The sequence below is a fragment of the Pempheris klunzingeri genome, chromosome 17, assembly GCF_042242105.1.
Source record: "Pempheris klunzingeri isolate RE-2024b chromosome 17, fPemKlu1.hap1, whole genome shotgun sequence".
Taxonomy (NCBI): Eukaryota; Metazoa; Chordata; class Actinopteri; order Acropomatiformes; family Pempheridae; genus Pempheris; species Pempheris klunzingeri.
The window spans coordinates 5355128-5372257 of NC_092028.1; the positions used below are offsets into that span (position 1 = coordinate 5355128).

Consider the following 17130-nt stretch of genomic DNA (forward strand, 5'->3'; position numbering starts at 1 on the left):
TGGTTGCTTTTTCAACAAATGCCTTGAAAAGATTAAGCCAACAAATCTATCGACACTTCTGTTTATGTGGTGTGTAGCAGCCGGCCTACTCTCACGTGTGCTGTGTGCTTCAAACTTGTAAAGCTTGGTTTTTGAGTGCAGCCAATGCATTCAGCGGTCTGTGTTCATGGTAATGAACATGTCACCCAGTGCAACAACGTGGCTCACTGATGTGTTTTTAATAGTTCCTGGACAACAGTAGAGCTCGACAGGACAGACAGAGGCTTACTGGTTAATAGGATACTTTCATTGTTGGTTAGTTCTTTTCATAGGGTTTGTTGACAGCAGGATAAAGCAGAATAAAAAAAAGATCTCGGCATAAACACTGATTCAAAATTTTATATCTGCTCTCTCTCTCGTTGTCACTCTCTATTACCCAGTACAGTGAAACAGGTTCTTTCTATTTTGTCCCTTTCTCATTTGTGCACGCACACACACACACACACACACACACACACACACACAAACAGGCCTGCCAACTCAGGCAGATTATATTAATGGACTGAGGAATTGGAGTTTAATGATGTGGAATGGAGAAATGGACAATGTGACTTTATAAGGAACCCAGAGTAGGTGAGATGCAGAGGGAGAAAGAGGGAGGTAGAGAGAGAGGCGGATGAAGGGATCCTTTGTAGATGTTATTCTGTCTCACAACAAGTTTTTTCAACATGAAACAGGTTCTACAAGATTTCCTGGACAGAACAGACATTTTGACAAAAGCTCTTATATATATATATATATATATATATACAGTTGCAAGAAAAAGTATGTGAACCCTTTGGGATTATTTGGATTTCTGCATAAATTGGTCATAAAATATGTTCTGATCTTCATCTAAGTCACATCACTAGACAAACACAGTCTGCTTAAACTAATACTGCACAGAAAATTATACGTTTTCATGTTTTTATTGAACACAACATGTAAACATTCACAGTGCAGGGTGGAAAAAGTATATGAACCCCTAGGCTAATGGCTTCTCCAAGAGCTAATTGGAGCCAGGAGTCAGCCAACCTGGAGTCCAATCAATGTGATGAGATTGGATGTGTTGGTTAAAGCTGCCCTGCCCTATAAGAAACACACACCAGTTTTGAGTTTGCTGTTCTCAAGAGGCATTGTCTGATGTGAACCGTGCCTCGCACAAAAGAGCTCTCAGAAGATCTACGATCAAGAATTGTTGACTTGCATGAAGCTGGAAAGAGTTACAAAAGTATCTCTAAAAGCCTTGATGTCCATGTGTCCACAGTAAGACAGGCTGTCTACAAATGGAGAAAGTTCAGCACTGTTGCTACTCTCCCTAGGTGTGGTCGTCCTGTAAAGATGACTGTGAGAGCACAGCACAGAATGTTCAATGAGGTGAAGAATCCTAGAGTGTCAACTAAAGACTTACAGAAATCTCTGGCACATGCTAACATTATTGTTGACAAATCTACAATAAGTAAAACATTAAACAAGAATGGAGTTCATGGGAGGACACCACGGAGGAAGCCATTGCTGTCCAAAAAAAACATTGCTGCAAGTTTGAAGTTTGCAAAAGAGCACCTGGATGTTCCACAGCACTACTGGCAAAATATTCTGTGGACAGATGAAACCAAAATTGAGTTGTTTGGAAGGAACACACAACGCTATGTGTGGAGAAAAAAATGCAAAGCACACCAACAACAAAACCTCATCCCAACTGTGAAATATGGTGAAGGGGGCATCATGGTTTGGGGCTGCTTTGCTGCCTCAGGTTCTGGACGGATTGCTGTCATCGACGGAAAAATGAATTCCCAAGTTTATCAAGACATTTTGCAGGAAAACTTAAGACTATCTGTCCGCCAACTGAAGCTCAACAGAGGATGGGTGATGCAACAGGACAACGACCCAAAGCATAGAAGTAAATCAACAACAGAATGGCTTCAACAGAAGAAAATACGCCTTCTGGAGTGGCCCAGTCAGAGTCCTGACCTCAACCCGATTGAGATGCTGTGGCATGACCTCAAGAGAGCGATTCATACCAGACATCCCAAGAATATTGCTGAACTGAAACAGTTTTGTACAGAGGAATGGTCCAAAATTCCTCCTGACCGTTGTGCAGGTCTGATCTGCAACTACAGGAAACGTTTGGTTGAGGTTATTGCTGCCAAAGGAGGGTCAACCAGTTATTAAATCCAAAGGTTCACATACTTTTTCCACCCTGCACTGTGAATGTTTACATGTTGTGTTCAATAAAAACATGAAAACTTATAATTTTTTGTGCGGTATTAGTTTAAGCAGACTGTGTTTGTCTAGTGATGTGACTTAGATGAAGATCAGAACATATTTTATGACCAATTTATGCAGAAATCCAAGTAATCCCAAAGGGTTCACATACTTTTTCTTGCAACTGTATATATATATATATATATATATATATATATGTATAAAGTCATTATTTCCAGCCATTACAGTTTTACTGCAGTGAGATACCACTGCAGTGATCAGATCTGTTGCCAGACCAAACTGATTGAACTGACGTCTGGTTTCTTTTTTTTTTAAAAAAGCTTAAAGGTGTTCATTATAAGCAATATTTCAATAACACTGAGTGTGTTTACATGCACACTAGTATCCAAGTTATGACTGGGGTTTTGGATTATTGGTTATGTGTTGCGTTTGTGAGCATCATATCCAGTTTTCATAAATCTGGATTAGACTTTATCCTGGTTTTGATCCTACCTGGGACCAGGATGCAGTGGCATGTAAACCCCTAATCCAGGTTTCTGATCATTCATTGCTGATAGCAGTGCCCTTGTAAGCACGCTCAGTGTTTAAAATTCAGGCATCAGTTAATGATACATACAGTATACATATATGTATGTCAATGCAAGACTGAGAGTAAAATTTGATTATTTATCACACGTGGGGAAACAACAAATTAGACCTGTGAAGCTGTTCAGAGGATTTCATCAAATGCTGACTTATTCATCCAAAGTCATAACTGCACATAACTATGTATTAAACATGACCCACTGACAGCCGCCATTAAATTATAGCACGATCAACACAGATCCTAAAGCTAACCCAACAGCCAGCAAAAAGATATGACACACCTGAGAGATTTTCTTTAGTTCTCAACTTGAAAAACATGTGCTGTCCCTTATAACTTGAGTGATCAGTATTTCAGTGTTGGAAATATACTTCTGTTTAATCATAGTATTAATGTACTAATAGTATTAACGGCTAAGTGATTCATTTCCTCGTCTGTTTTTACCAATATGATGATTAGTGATTAGTTACACAAACATTGCTGTCAGTGCCACTGCGCTGATGCTGGGAATAAACTGAGGTCATGACTATCTTTGGACCTTAACACAGGGTTGTGGACCATCAGCGTTTTCTAAACCTTTACTTAGACATTCCTAAATTTCTCTGCGTTTGTGATTGTTCCTCTGAAAGAACATTTTTGCAACTCCAGTGACAAAAAGTGACTTTTACATCCAGGTACAAAAATAGACCCGTTGGAAAGGTGAGAGTGTGAGGTATCTATGTGAGGCAAAAACTATTCAGAACACATTTGAACACATTAGTCATTATCTCTACTGCATATCCTTAGAAGAGTTAAAAAACAATTAGTTTACATCTAAAATCAGTGTTTTACATGTAAACCAACCCTATTTCAATGCATTTCAACCATTCTATTGTTCTTCTTGAACTGACTTAACACGTTCTAGCACATGACAAAAAACGATGCTTTTCAACAAAACTCACAGTACAGTTATGTACCCTTTGTTGTCAGCAATGATTAGGTATCTTTAAAATTATACAACTGAACTGAAGGACTCGTTCCGTACCTTACAGGGTCTGTACCAAACGTTCCTTTGTGTACAGAAAGATACCCTCACTACCATGCGTGCACTGAGCTCTCATGGATGGGCGGCTCAGCTGTGTCCTCAGCAGTGAGCTTTCGCCCCATCCATGAAAAGCTGTTGATCTTTTTCTTCTCATCCCTGTGGGTTCCTTTGATATGAAGCATCACACACAGGTTGGTAAACATGAGGCGGTGCATGCTGTTTGCTGAAGTTCCAAACAATAACTGGCACTGCCATTCTGAGGCACCACATGTAAGGTTGCCTTTAAAGCTGACCCAAATAGAGCCTGGAACATCCTGTTGAGAAAGGTCTTTGATCTCTGTCCTCTCCTCAGGCTACAGTTGGTCTGATCCGGAACCTGGCGCTGTGCCCGGCCAATCAGGCGCCGCTGAGGGAAGCAGGTGCTATTCCACGATTGGTCAACCTGCTGCTGAGGGCTCACCAGGACACACAGAGACACGCCTCCTCTGCACAGCAGACATACCAGGTCTGAACCGTGCGCGCCCACACACACACACACACACAAAGTTTCTGTGTCCCTGAACATGTATTGCACCACTTACAACACCAAATCTTCAAGCTCGACTGAACCATCTTTGTCTTAATCACTTTGCACTGGAAGCCCGTTATTGATGTCGAACATTCAACTGTCAGCTCAGCTGTGTTATACCATATGGTTCACAGGGTTAGCTGCAGGAAGTAATAGAAAACCACCCAACAAATCATAGTGTGAGAGCTCTGTTCCCGATCTCACTATCTCACTATCACTCTATCTTTTTAGTCCAAGTTTTCCATGTCAGATTCAGTAATCTCTTTTGACTGAACAAAAATGCCTTAAAGCCTTGCTCATTTGAGCTGGATAGATATATGAGATCTCATCATTAGTTTCCTATACATGAATTTTACCGAAGAGTAGGAGTAAGTAAAATGGAGAGGAGTGTGGAGCTTCAGGTCCTGCCGTCAGAAATCAGCAAACAAAAGCAGAACACATTAAGCAGTGTCAGTAGTGGTATTATGTTAGCTGGTGTATGTCTTTCTTTGATGTCTCTCAGCCTGTCTTTCTTTCTCTTTCTGTTATTAGGATGGTGTTCGTATGGAGGAAATAGTAGAGGGCTGCACAGGGGCACTTCACATTCTGGCCAGAGACCCTATAAACAGAGGAGAGATTGCCAGCATGCAAACCATACCCCTGTTTGTACAGGTACTCTTACTTTCATTCTACAACATGGATATTACATGGACATTATCATGCTGCACAAAGTACAGAAACAGCTGGCATGATGTGAGCATCATCATGAACATGGGGAGCTAGGTAGTTTTCAGTGGACACTGTCAGTTGTTTGAGGCATGGAGGAGGTGGTTTCTGCTTCTTGCTTTAAGACATTTGCCCAGTACAAGCCTGATATTTGGGATGTATAAGAATCTTCTTTTACTAGTCACTAGTGGGTTTTCTTTACCAACAGCGAAGCTTTGGTTTTAACTTTGGAAGGGACATGGCCGATGACCAATATGCACAGCTGTGCATGTGTACACTTGCTCTTCTATATGTGCACATGGGAGCACAACACATACCCATTTTATTTCCCATGTACACCCTGTAACTCTGCCCCCTGCTGTCGTCCCAGTGTGGCATTGCGGCAACACCAGGCCTTGAAGAAACACAAAACTCGATTCTAACCTTTACATCTTTGTTCTTTGCTAAGCTCAAGTCAAAGCCACAAACATCCACATCTGAACCCCCACAGCGCTGCTGCTGTACGAGGGAATGTCATCAGTCAAAAGCTACCCTTACATGCACAGCCTTTTCATTACTCGCATGGGAGACATGCACTTTGCCACTCAAGGAGTGCTCTGAAATGTTGCAGCCTTCCAGCTGTACGTTCCTCTCTCACAGATATGCGAGGCAGGCTTTAAAGTCAAGTGTTGGCTGAGAGAAACCAAACAGCAACTTGCAACACTGCAATTTGATTTTGATTGGTTGTTGGCCTTGCAGTTTGGTTGGGGAGAATTTCATTACAAGAGTAGAAGCAAGGAAAGAGAGCTCAAGGATAATAGACCATATCAGTGAGAGCCATTCCCTTGGCGTCCACAAACACTGCACTATAATGTTCGGGCTGCCGCTCTCTCTGCGGAAAACAGCTCAGAGGCTCTGAGGGCACAGGGCAAAAGGGCAGTGATGAGGATGAAGAACAGAATTAATGTGGAGAGCGAACGCTCACCATCAGTGGACAGGGAGCACGCAACGATGCTGTGTGGGTTTCAGGGAGCAGTTGATAAAGAGGTTGACACTTTCTGAGCCTCATGCACATGTCAAGGTCAACTGGCAATATTGATCTTATACGTTACGAAGTCAGACCTACCTCACTGCACATTTCACTTTATAACACTGTTTTAATGCTCGTGTTTATAGTTTAAAGTTTATTTATACTCTTTGGCTTGTAACCGGCACCTGAGCGCTCAATTTCGTGCCATCTCATGTGAAAGTGTGTGGGTATGAGAATAAAGATCCTTGAATCCAGCTGACACCTCATGCCTGAAAATTAAATACAATATCAGTAGACCGATTTTTTCCAGCAGTCTTCAAAGTTTGAAACACTTAAACCATAACACTAACCTTCAAAGTGCTGGTTATTCTTCACGGTTCAAACTCAATTACTAGCTGACATTGTGCGGTACGGTGGGTTGCCAGATCCTTAGGTCAGCCATCCCCCCCAGATCTCGCTCTTTCGCTCTTTTTGCAGAAAACACACAAACATGACAACTCAGCCGTACTAAGTCGTGCTAGTAGCACAATGTGGAGAAGATCATAAGAGATGAAGTAATAATATTGGTTGGGACAATTCAGCAGCACCTTGTTACTGATAGGTTCCTCTCCTATCATCAACTGTTGCCTGGCAGATCAATTAAGTTAATAATGATACTTGGCAGAACATTCCAGGCAAAACCAGAAAATGTGAACCCTCTGGTGGAGCCAAAGTTTTCAGAGTTTATCATCTGGGATGAACCATAATCCTCTGGGAGACCAAAATTTGAGCCAATCCAGCCTTGCTTGAAGTCCATCTATATATGTGAGAACATCTATACGACTATAACAATGTTCTTGCATAGCATTACTACACTGTAATGTTCCCATGCCTTGACTTTTTGCTTCTGCCACTAAAGTTATTTTATATGCTGTTTGGTTTTTGTTGGTTAGATTGCACTATTCCTTAAAGTGCTTACAACAGATTAGTTTTTCAGATCCATGAACTATTTATATCCCCTTATCCTCTGCAGAGTCATAGGGAACTGGAGTCTAGCACAGAATTGACACAAAGTTGTACAAGAGAGATCAGGGAGGCAGTGGGAAGCATGCAGGAGGCTATCACAGCTGGCTTTACACCCAGGGGACATTCAGAGTACATGAAAAACAAATCACATTGTGCAAATTTGATTAAAGCAAACTGAAGGTCGGACACCTTCTCAATGTCAAATCTGAAAATGAGTTGTAGTCTGCATTGTTGGACGACCAACTCTGTTAGTATTAGAGTTTTGTAACAGAAAAAAACCTTAGAAATACCTCCCAAACTCTAAGATCACAGGTGTATGTGTGTGTGTTTGTGTCCAGCTGCTGTACTCATACGTGGAGAACGTGAAGCGAGTATCGGCGGGCGTCCTGTGCGAGCTGGCCCTGGACAAACAGTCTGCAGAGCTCATTGATGCAGAGGGAGCGTCAGCGCCCCTCATGGAGCTGCTGCACTCCAACAATGAGGGAATCGGTACGTCTCTCCCTCCTTTTCTACTTCAGAGGCACATCTCAGCTAACAGCTAGATATTGTCCAATATGTGCAATATGTGCAATGATGTCATTTTAGCTTATGGGGGTTAGCTTTTCACACACTCACTGTCAATGAGTGCATTTCCATCCATCTGATTTTATGCACTTCTATTGATAGATGTTAGACTAATAAAGGAATATCTTATCTTATCTTAACATCTGGATTACATTTGGATTTAAACTTGACTACTGTGCGACATTGTAAAGACATCTTTCACCAATTATTGCCGATGTGACTCCACACACAGTGGAGTGGTGTCAGTGGAGGACGGTGTGCTGCCCTGCAGCAGTTAATGGCCCAGCGTCTTGTTCAGATTTGCTCACTCTCTCGGTACATCCCAGAGATAGATAGATAGATATTCCTTTATTTATCCCACAATGGGGAGATCATACCTAAGCAAATGTGGATTCATCTGCTAAATGCACTACTTTCTCCAGTTTGAGTAAAGGTTTCTAAAAGCTACAATGTCCCGTAAATTGCTGATAATAAATGAAACTATATGTTTTTGACTCCTTTTTTAAAAGGAGTAAGTCGTCAGTGTGAAGCAATGAACTTGGGGCTGAATGCCACAGACAGGCCAGAGAAGCCATGAAGAAAATATGGAGGGACAGAGTAACACGTCATTGCTTTTGGTCTATCTATGGGATGTGTTGAGAAATGCCTATTCTCAACACAACACAAAGAGAAATGTAGTGTAACACCAGCCTTATCCTTTGTATCCATGCATCTCCAGTGTATTGATCTGATGGGATAAATCTCACAGGTGGTATTTCTAAACCTGTGCAGTTTTGTTCTGTTCTGTTTTGTTCAGTTCTGTGTTCAGTTCTTTTTTCCGTCAAACTCAGTAATGAAAGTGGTCGGGTTTTGAAAGAAAGAAAGTTTACTTTGGTATCTTTAGAAATGTTTGATTGTGATATCACTGCCTGGATATAAAGTTAAACTTTTCTGAATTGGATCACTTTTATGTAACAAACTGCAGTAATTATTTAAATCAGAAAGCATTCTCCCTCTTCAACCACTTTTTTGCCACCTTTGATGCTTCAAAGTATACAAATGAGTGTCTGGCTTTTTCCCCGAAGAGCGTTTATAAATGACTGTGATGTTCTCCCTACAGCCACCTACGCTGCAGCAGTGCTGTTCCGAATTTCGGAGGACAAGAGTTCAGACTACAGGAAGAGGGTGTCAGTGGAGCTCACACACTCGCTCTTTAAACACGACCCTGCCGCCTGGGAAATGGTAAAAACTCTGCGGATGTATAAGTATGAAAGTTAACTTAAACACGAGCCCAACCCTTCCCTTCTAAATATTAGACACCCTAATTATACAAGAGTGCAGTCACTATAAATGTTTAATCTGGTTTGACTGCCTTAATCAACTAGAGACCAATTTCCAACCTTCTTTTCCGTGGAAAATACCAGTAAAGCAAGTCCATGTGCAGACTACTGCAAAGACACTTTAACTGATCAGCTCCACTCTGGTTTCAGGGGAAGGCTTATGGCATGCTCAGAAATTGCCCTGGTGAAATGTAAGAATTAACTCAGAAAAAAACTCAGAAGAACTTTCTATTCTTGTTTCTGTCTGGATCTCAGTATGTTCTTTGATAATGTTGATCACATCATTCACATTGGCAAGTTGTAAAAATGGGTACGAGTCCCAGGCCCAGCCCTAAGCTGGTTTCAGCTCTACCTATCACACCACAGCAGATAAGTCTGCTTGGGAACACCGAGACCTACTTAGAGCCCAAACTCTGGTTTAACAACAAGAGCTACCACATGCTCATAAGAAATCAAAATCAAGTAAGCTTTACTAGGTAATGTAAAGTAGTATATACTAGTATATACAGTATGTAGCTTCTTTATTTTTTAATGTTTGGTCTGAATAAAAAAACGCTGTATTTGTTAAGCTATGATTCAGCATTTTCAAAGTCATAAACTCTCTCCAAGTTCACTTTGTCATCCGTTTGTGTTTTCCTATGTGAACAATTAGAGCTGTCCAGGGACTGATGTTTGCTTTGTGTGACAATTGTACTTTTAGGTCCTTTTGGAGATTTACCTGAGTGTGTGTGTGTGTGTGTGTGTGTGTGTGTGTGTGTGTGTGTCCACCTCCTCCGTCTCCCCTGTGATAAATACTTTATCGACCTGTCTGCTTTCGACAGAAACAATGTTGCCATAGCCGCGTACAAAATCATTGATTATTTTGTTCATCTCTGCCTCTGCCTGCTCCCATTCAGGCCCATTCCGCAGTTCCTTTGGAGCCGACATATCTAGCTGATGGTGAGTACTTTGTACTTTTACTCCCAAAATGATTCGCAGACTTAACATTTAAAGTTTTTGTCTGAAGTGGGGTTTAAGCATCTTACACAGGACTGGTGTGGTAATCTCTCACTGATGGTTATATAATCCATAAAGCCACCACAACGGTGATTGTTGGCCTGTATATTTGACCTAATATCATCTATAATCAAGTGAAACACTGTCCTCACCAATGTAACCGCTGAGTTCTGAGAGCCCCAAGACGTCACTGTAGCTGATGTCCAAATCCAGTGGGTGCAGAAACATAACCAGACAATCCAAAAGACTTTATAAGGAGGTAAAATGTGGTCCTTGATCCTGTTGAACTACAAAAACATACAGCATACTTATGCCCTTGAGTCCAAACTGAGCGGCACCTCAGAGATCTCCAAATACAAGCATGTCACAGCAGATAACTATTGCTGTCATTATATAATAACATCATTTGATATATGTTAGTAATTATTACTGACATGTTTGTGAAAAAATGCCCACATATGCACTCTTGACAGTATTAAAATAATTTACCGCCTGTTAAAGTCACTCCAACCCTAGTACAGACAGTCTGAATGGGATTTTTCAGTCACATTTCTTTTACCTGAAAAATGATTTTGTTTAGACATCAAAACACCTCAAAACAAGCAAAAGTTTAATGTTGTGGGGTTAGCCTCAGTATTCTACAGCTAATATAACCTCCTCCCAGGCATGCATATCTTTGACAGACACAGTCAGTGTTGGCTAAAAATGAGAAGCCTGCTAACTTTGCCAAACTGTTGTATATGTTGCTCCCAGACAGAAAAGAGGAGAGATAAAACATTTGATAAAAGCTGTGTTATCTTTGGAATGTGGCGTATCCACAGCAGCTGTCCTCCAGCCATCGAAACTCTCTATTTTTGGTCCCCTTGGTGTTCTCCATCAAACACAAGCCACCCCCGCATCTTCTGTGCTCACACCTCTCAAAACTTTAGGATAGGTGGTGAGAGCCTGAAACAAATCACAGTGGCTCATTAGACGCCGGTCCCGGCGGGAAACACTCGAGGCACAACAAACAAAATCACATGATGTCAAAACAAAGCTGGACATCAACAATCAGCTATTCTGCACACATACAGCCCAGAGAGATCACATTAGTAGTCCTATCATATAGCTCCACAACAGCAGGCCTCTCTCTCTCTCTCTCTCTCTCTCTCTCTCTCTCTCCATCTCTCTCTCTCTCTCTCTCCATCTCTCTCTCTCTCTTTCTCCCTCCCTCTCTCTCCCTATCCCCCCCTCCCTCTCTCTCTCTCTCAAACACACATATACACGTCATGAGGCAATCATGCAGGTAGGCTCCCCGCTGTTGACAGAATAGAATAGCTGCTGCTGCGCTGTAGGTGTGTGTGTGTGTGTGTGTGTGTGTGTGTGTGTGTGTGTGGGTGTGTGGGTGTGTGTGTGTGTGTGTGTGATCATGTGGAGCAGAGACAGATGTGTGAAAGGTGTCGTGGAATAGAAGCAGGAGGGCTGGATGTTAGATGGAGGACTGACAGACAGAGAGAAAGCAACATCAGGAGGGTAATCCTGATAATTAATTTAAATGATGTCATAATCAATCATGATGTACAGAAAAAAATATGGCATATCCCAGTTCCTGTTAATCACACAATACTTGGTACGTTTTCAATATTTCCTGTGCTTCAGCCTTATTTATTAGGACTTTAAAACAAAAAATCTGTTTATATGTCATACTTCACCCAGTGAGGCTTTGTTGTCACCAGTTTCCACTTCCTACAGTCTTATTCTGTCTGTCTGTCTGTCTGTCTGTCTGTCTGTCTGTCTGTCTGTCTGTAGATTTGATCCTGTTGTCACAGATTTGAGAAACTGAAGTGTGAAAGTTGCAGTAAACCTTAATGTCTGTTAACATCTGCATCATACATTTCATCATCATACATTTTTAATACTAGACATGTCCCAGGCCGATGGGTGGGGGGTGGGGGGGGGGGGTGGGGGTTAAAGGCTGATTTGGACACATTTTAAATGTTCTTTTCTTTACTGTGCTCTGTTCTGTCTATTTTAGCGTCTCCTTAACAGCCTAACATTCAAATCAGTGAAAACAGTGAAACAGTTAAAGTCTGAGAGCTTGTGAATATTAAAAGAAAAATAAATTAAAAAATCCAAGCAGCGATGCCTGACTCTATCAAAATGTGAAGCTACATCATTAAGAATCATTAGCAAAGATTAGTGCAGAAAACATTTAAGTAGCAGCTCCTACTTTTTAGCTTGCGCTGACCTTTCATCGGTTAAAATGCTCATTAATGTTAATTCCATGAGACGCTTGACGACACAAAATGAGACTTGGCTTTTCTCTGGTTTGCAGCCAGTGTCTGTGCTCAGACAGATATTATAGGTGAGTCTTCACTCTCCACTAAAACATCAGAGCATATATACGGTGGCTCGTATACAATCAGAGCCACATTCAAGCTTTCATATATCAATCATTTAGGCCTAGATTCAAGTAGTTTGTGTAAAATAAGATGATGAAGTATCTGTGTGTCAGATATACTGTAATGTAAAGAACATCTGCTATGTATCAGCATCAGATAGGGCTCTGTATCACACTACATGTTAAAGGACTTTGGTGAAAAGCATGTACATGGATTGTAACCAAATATCTTTAATTTCTTTCAAGTGCATTATATTACTGCTTTATAAATCTGACCTACAGCTATTTACAACAGGCTATAAACTACCAAACGCTACTCAAACTTAACTTTATTAGCAAAAATGAGACACAATGGAGGCCAGTGCAGGAAGAAAATAGGAGGCAAGGAGGCAAAGAAAAAGGAGAGGAAGAAAATAACACAGACGAGAGGAGAGGAGAGGAGACAGGAGAGAGCTGAGAAAGAGTGTGACCGTGGAGGAAGGAGGGGAGATGAAGAAAGGGGAAGAGAACGAGTTAAACAAAGGAGAAAAAGAAGGCGTGGGGACAAAAACAGAGGACGGCTTCCCCCCTCTTTTCTCTCTGTCAATATTTCTCTCCTTCACTGAATCTTTGTTCCTCTCTCATTTCCTCTGCATACATGCAAAATCCCTCCATCTCACCATCTTTAATTAATGTTGTAGTCTTCATCCCAAGCGTATCTGCGTGTGTGTGTGTGTGTGTGTGTGTGTGTGTGTGTGTGTGTGTGTGTGTGTGTGTGTGTGTGTGCGCGCGCGCATGTGATTGAGGCGGGTATTGGTACTATTTAAAGCCATGATCTCCATGTGTCATTTTTTTCCCACATGCTTAATCCACCGCAGTAGTGCGCACGCGCACACACACACACACACACACACACACACACACACACACACACAGCTGTCAGCAGTTGTAATGGAGGTCAATTGAAGGTGCTGATTTCATACTGCAGATGTCAGAGCCGAATGAACTCCCTTATTCAGTATTCTAGTCTCTCAGTTCCACCTCCCATATACACACAGGCACCCTCCAGTCAATCTCCACAAGCTTTTGTGCTCACAGAATGTTTCACCACAAAGTCAGTAACCAGTGACACTATGGATACAGTTAAGAGTTAGAGAAGGAGTTTACTTCCAGCTGGAAAATGAAAAATTGAAAAAAACCGTGATAAACCATTTACGTAAAAAAAAAAAAAAAAAAAATCAATTGTCTGAAAAAGGCCCCATTGGATTGTTCTCCTGTGTTCCTCCCCAGCTCAGGCAGCAGAACAATGTTACGGCACTGCCTGGTGCACCAGAACGTAGAGCTGACGTCAACACTAACTGCCAAAATGTAGCTCATTAGTTTTCACACTAAACTTGTCACTTTGGTCAATTCACCATCTTTTCATTAGCTAAGATGACTATACTCTAAATATTGTTGCAGACATCATTTCATTGTGATGAAATCTGACACCTACTGTAGGATTCTTTTCGAAAATATATCCAGTACCTAATTAATAATAATAATAATATTTATTGATATTATACGTGTGTCACCAGTATATTGTGGGTGATATAAGTGCATCTGTACAATATATTTGCTGGATGAGGTTTGTCTGTGTCTATGTCTCAGAGTTAGATGGCTCTTATCCTGCTTACGGCTACGCTGATCTGCCTCTGGACACGCTGCCACTAGACCCTGACCTCCACGAGCCCTATATCCCCGACATGACCTACGACCCAAGACAGGCCTACCCTGAACCACTCTAACAGGTAAACACACACACAGCACTGTAGCCACTTCCAGAGCTTTAGGTTTAGTGTTATGGTTTCCCAGTGAGCGTAATTTGTCTGCAGTCATCCAGGAATTATCCACTGCCCCAACAGGTGCTCTCAAACTTCTGAGACTCCTTCTAAGGCTCATACTTACAGTAAAGTGTAGGTGATCTTTAATCTTTATAGTCTTCTATAATAACACTTCTTATTGGCCCATTTAATGTTTACATGTTTTAAACAGACAACAAGGATTATATCTTCTGTGGTACCAAACATGTTGCGTGCTGTTACATCCCTTGGCCAAAGTAGAAAAAAAAACCAAAAAAACTCTGAAGCTTTCTTATTTACACATTTTATTTTGTTCTCTCTCAACCTAGTCAACCATCTATCAAGTCACATGGATTAGAGTTTGTGAAAACAGGTTTTCAGTAACAGCATTTTCTGAAATAACCTTAGACTACGTCCACATTCAGCAGGTTAAATTTATTTCAGCATATTTTTCTCTCCAATTCAGCCCACAGTTCAATCTACAAGAGACTTTTTCTCCCTTTCAAAACGGAGCTTTGTGAAAAAAGTTTCCAGAATACAGCAATATTAAAACATCTGTACCTGCAGGATTTATGTTGGTTTTGTCAGACAACATTGTGATCCATTTCCTACATCGCTCCACTCGCTGTATTAAAACACAGTGACGGTGAGCAAAGAGAGCAGGAGGAGACCTGAGTGGAGGTGGCTGACACTCAGTGGAGTAACCAGCCATTTGTGTAGCTGCTCAGTCACAGTGTGGCACTGTGTGGCACCGTAATTAAGAAGGCAACTTTCTGTAAACTTTTTGTGTGATCACACAGTTGGCGGTCTCTTTGGTTAAATGTGCAAATAGGAAAATTTGAATAAGAAATGTGGAAACATAAGAAGAAGTAATACCTAGACACAAAAGGTAATGTAGCACCATCACAGATCCTCAGTGGTGGGCACAGTAAACAAAATGGTATTAAAAGTATTATTTTATAATTATATTGACCCAGGTAGAAATAAAAGTACTCGACTACTTGAATAAGTAAAAAACAGTAAGAAACATTTTTATATCACTAACTGAATCCTCAGAGGCTTTAACACTGTGCATCATGTGGGTGCGTATGTGTGTGTGTGTGCATGCAGTCGGTGACAAAAGATGGGAAGCACAGTGGAGATGTTTGTTTTCCTCCAGGACCAAAGTTGATTCAGACTTCAGAGCATCAAACAGCCAGCAATGAAACACACAGGAGCTGTACGTTGTTCTTGGAAGGCCACAGCCTTTATTGTTAACAAAGCTTACATTCTACTGCTCTGCTCACATCGACCTTCACTTTGTCTGCCACTTGATCCACACTTACCACACACACCTCACACCTGAAAAGTTCCAGTGTATCCACTGAGTAGAAATACCTATATTTTATCACAAATGTACTCAAGAAAAGTACAAAGCATTCTGCAAAACAACAACTGTAGAATTTATTTTAAAAATGACTCAAGCACATGTAAAGGAATAAATGTTACTTCTGTCCATTACTGATCCACCAGTGGGGTTCCAGCCAGCCGTCACCTCAGTGCTGTGTTGGTACTACACTGAAATAAAGAGTAGGGCTACTGTATCTGATTTCTGTTGCCATGATAGACTTAGTAGCTGAGACGGTAGTCTGTGCTCACTCAGATGTCACATGTTTACAGTGAGCAGCAGAGTATGTGGACTGTAGATGAGTAACCTGAGAGTGATCATCGTGTTTCAAGAAGCGTTTACATGATTCTTAATAACAGTCACGGCCAAAACATTCATGCTGCTGTGAGACATTGCTGGCTGTGTGGATGTGCAGGCTGTCTACTACAGAACCATCCTCCAGAAAAGGGCAGGAGTATAGTTCATTTCCTTCTGCCAAACACAAATGTTCTTTCTGTTTGAACACTAATGAGGAAGTGAAGACCCCATTCAAAAAATGTTGAACTTCAAGATTGGTTTTGCAGTTTTAAACGTGATGCCTGGAATTTGGGCCTCTAACAGTATCTTTTAGTTAAGCACGGTCAAACAGCAGTTTTCAGAGTGCTCAACTCAGATTCTATATTACTTCTAATCTTTTTGATTTGGTTATGATCATGCTTGAGTATATTTGCTGTTTTTTTTTTTTTTTTGCAGGATAATAAAAAGAGAAATGCTGAAAGAAAACGAGCAAATGACCAAATCTCAAGAAGAAAGACTGGAGGAATGGATAGAGGAAGAAGGAGGCTGGAGGTTTTAATCAGAAAGGAAACCAGCCCTTTCCAACAGATGGAAAAAAATCCCATTTGGCAATCAAGAACAATCAAAAGAGGTTGCTTATTAAAAAGAGGTTTATTGTTGCTGTAAATGAAAAAAATGTAACTTTGTTATAATGTTTTACTGTGGGGTGGAAGTGGGGAGGGAATCTGAAGTTTTGAGGCATTGTTACACGGGTAACTTTTTGAAGCAATCAAATTAGGCATGACTGCCTGACATCGACAGTGTTGAACCTGCAGGACAAGCAGGAGGGCCTTGACCAAACTCAGCTGATAATCCTTCTCAAATATTTCACCATTTCATCTGTCAAGGAGTTCCAAGCAAGACGGAATTTAAATTGGCTGATATGTTACAACGCCATTGTTCAAGTGTGACATCAAGTGGGATGCAAGATGCAACGCCTGTTGTAATATTTGCTGTGATATTTATTTGTTTTTCCCATATGTGGATATCTCACGGGAAACAGTTCCATTTCATTATAGTAAACTAAAACCCCAGTTCAACCAAAGTATCACTGATACAAAAAGACTAAAAACTATTAACGACTCTGAATTTTTTGCTTGCAAAACATGTAGCATTTAACAGGAATAGAATTTCCCCCCCGATTTTCTCACTATTGCTACCAAATGCTACCCGTGTACCCCAGCCTGTAGCTGCTGTCTTATAGATGTCTC

The 17130-nt window shown here is 41.1% G+C and overlaps 1 protein-coding gene across 2 annotated transcripts in view; it reads left to right on the forward strand.

Moving 5' to 3' along the window:
- Window positions 1-16849, forward strand: part of LOC139216402 (junction plakoglobin-like) — a 106355-nt gene extending 89506 nt beyond the window's left edge. For both annotated transcript variants that reach the window (XM_070847498.1, XM_070847500.1), the window contains exons 11-17: window positions 4204-4356; window positions 4951-5070; window positions 7477-7627; window positions 8802-8923; window positions 9918-9960; window positions 14027-14166; window positions 16337-16849. In XM_070847498.1, coding sequence (XP_070703599.1) covers window positions 4204-4356; window positions 4951-5070; window positions 7477-7627; window positions 8802-8923; window positions 9918-9960; window positions 14027-14163 — 726 coding nt within the window. In that variant the 3' untranslated portion in view covers window positions 14164-14166; window positions 16337-16849. The remainder of the gene's footprint in view (window positions 1-4203; window positions 4357-4950; window positions 5071-7476; window positions 7628-8801; window positions 8924-9917; window positions 9961-14026; window positions 14167-16336) is intronic.
- Window positions 16850-17130: the final 281 nt, after the last annotated feature.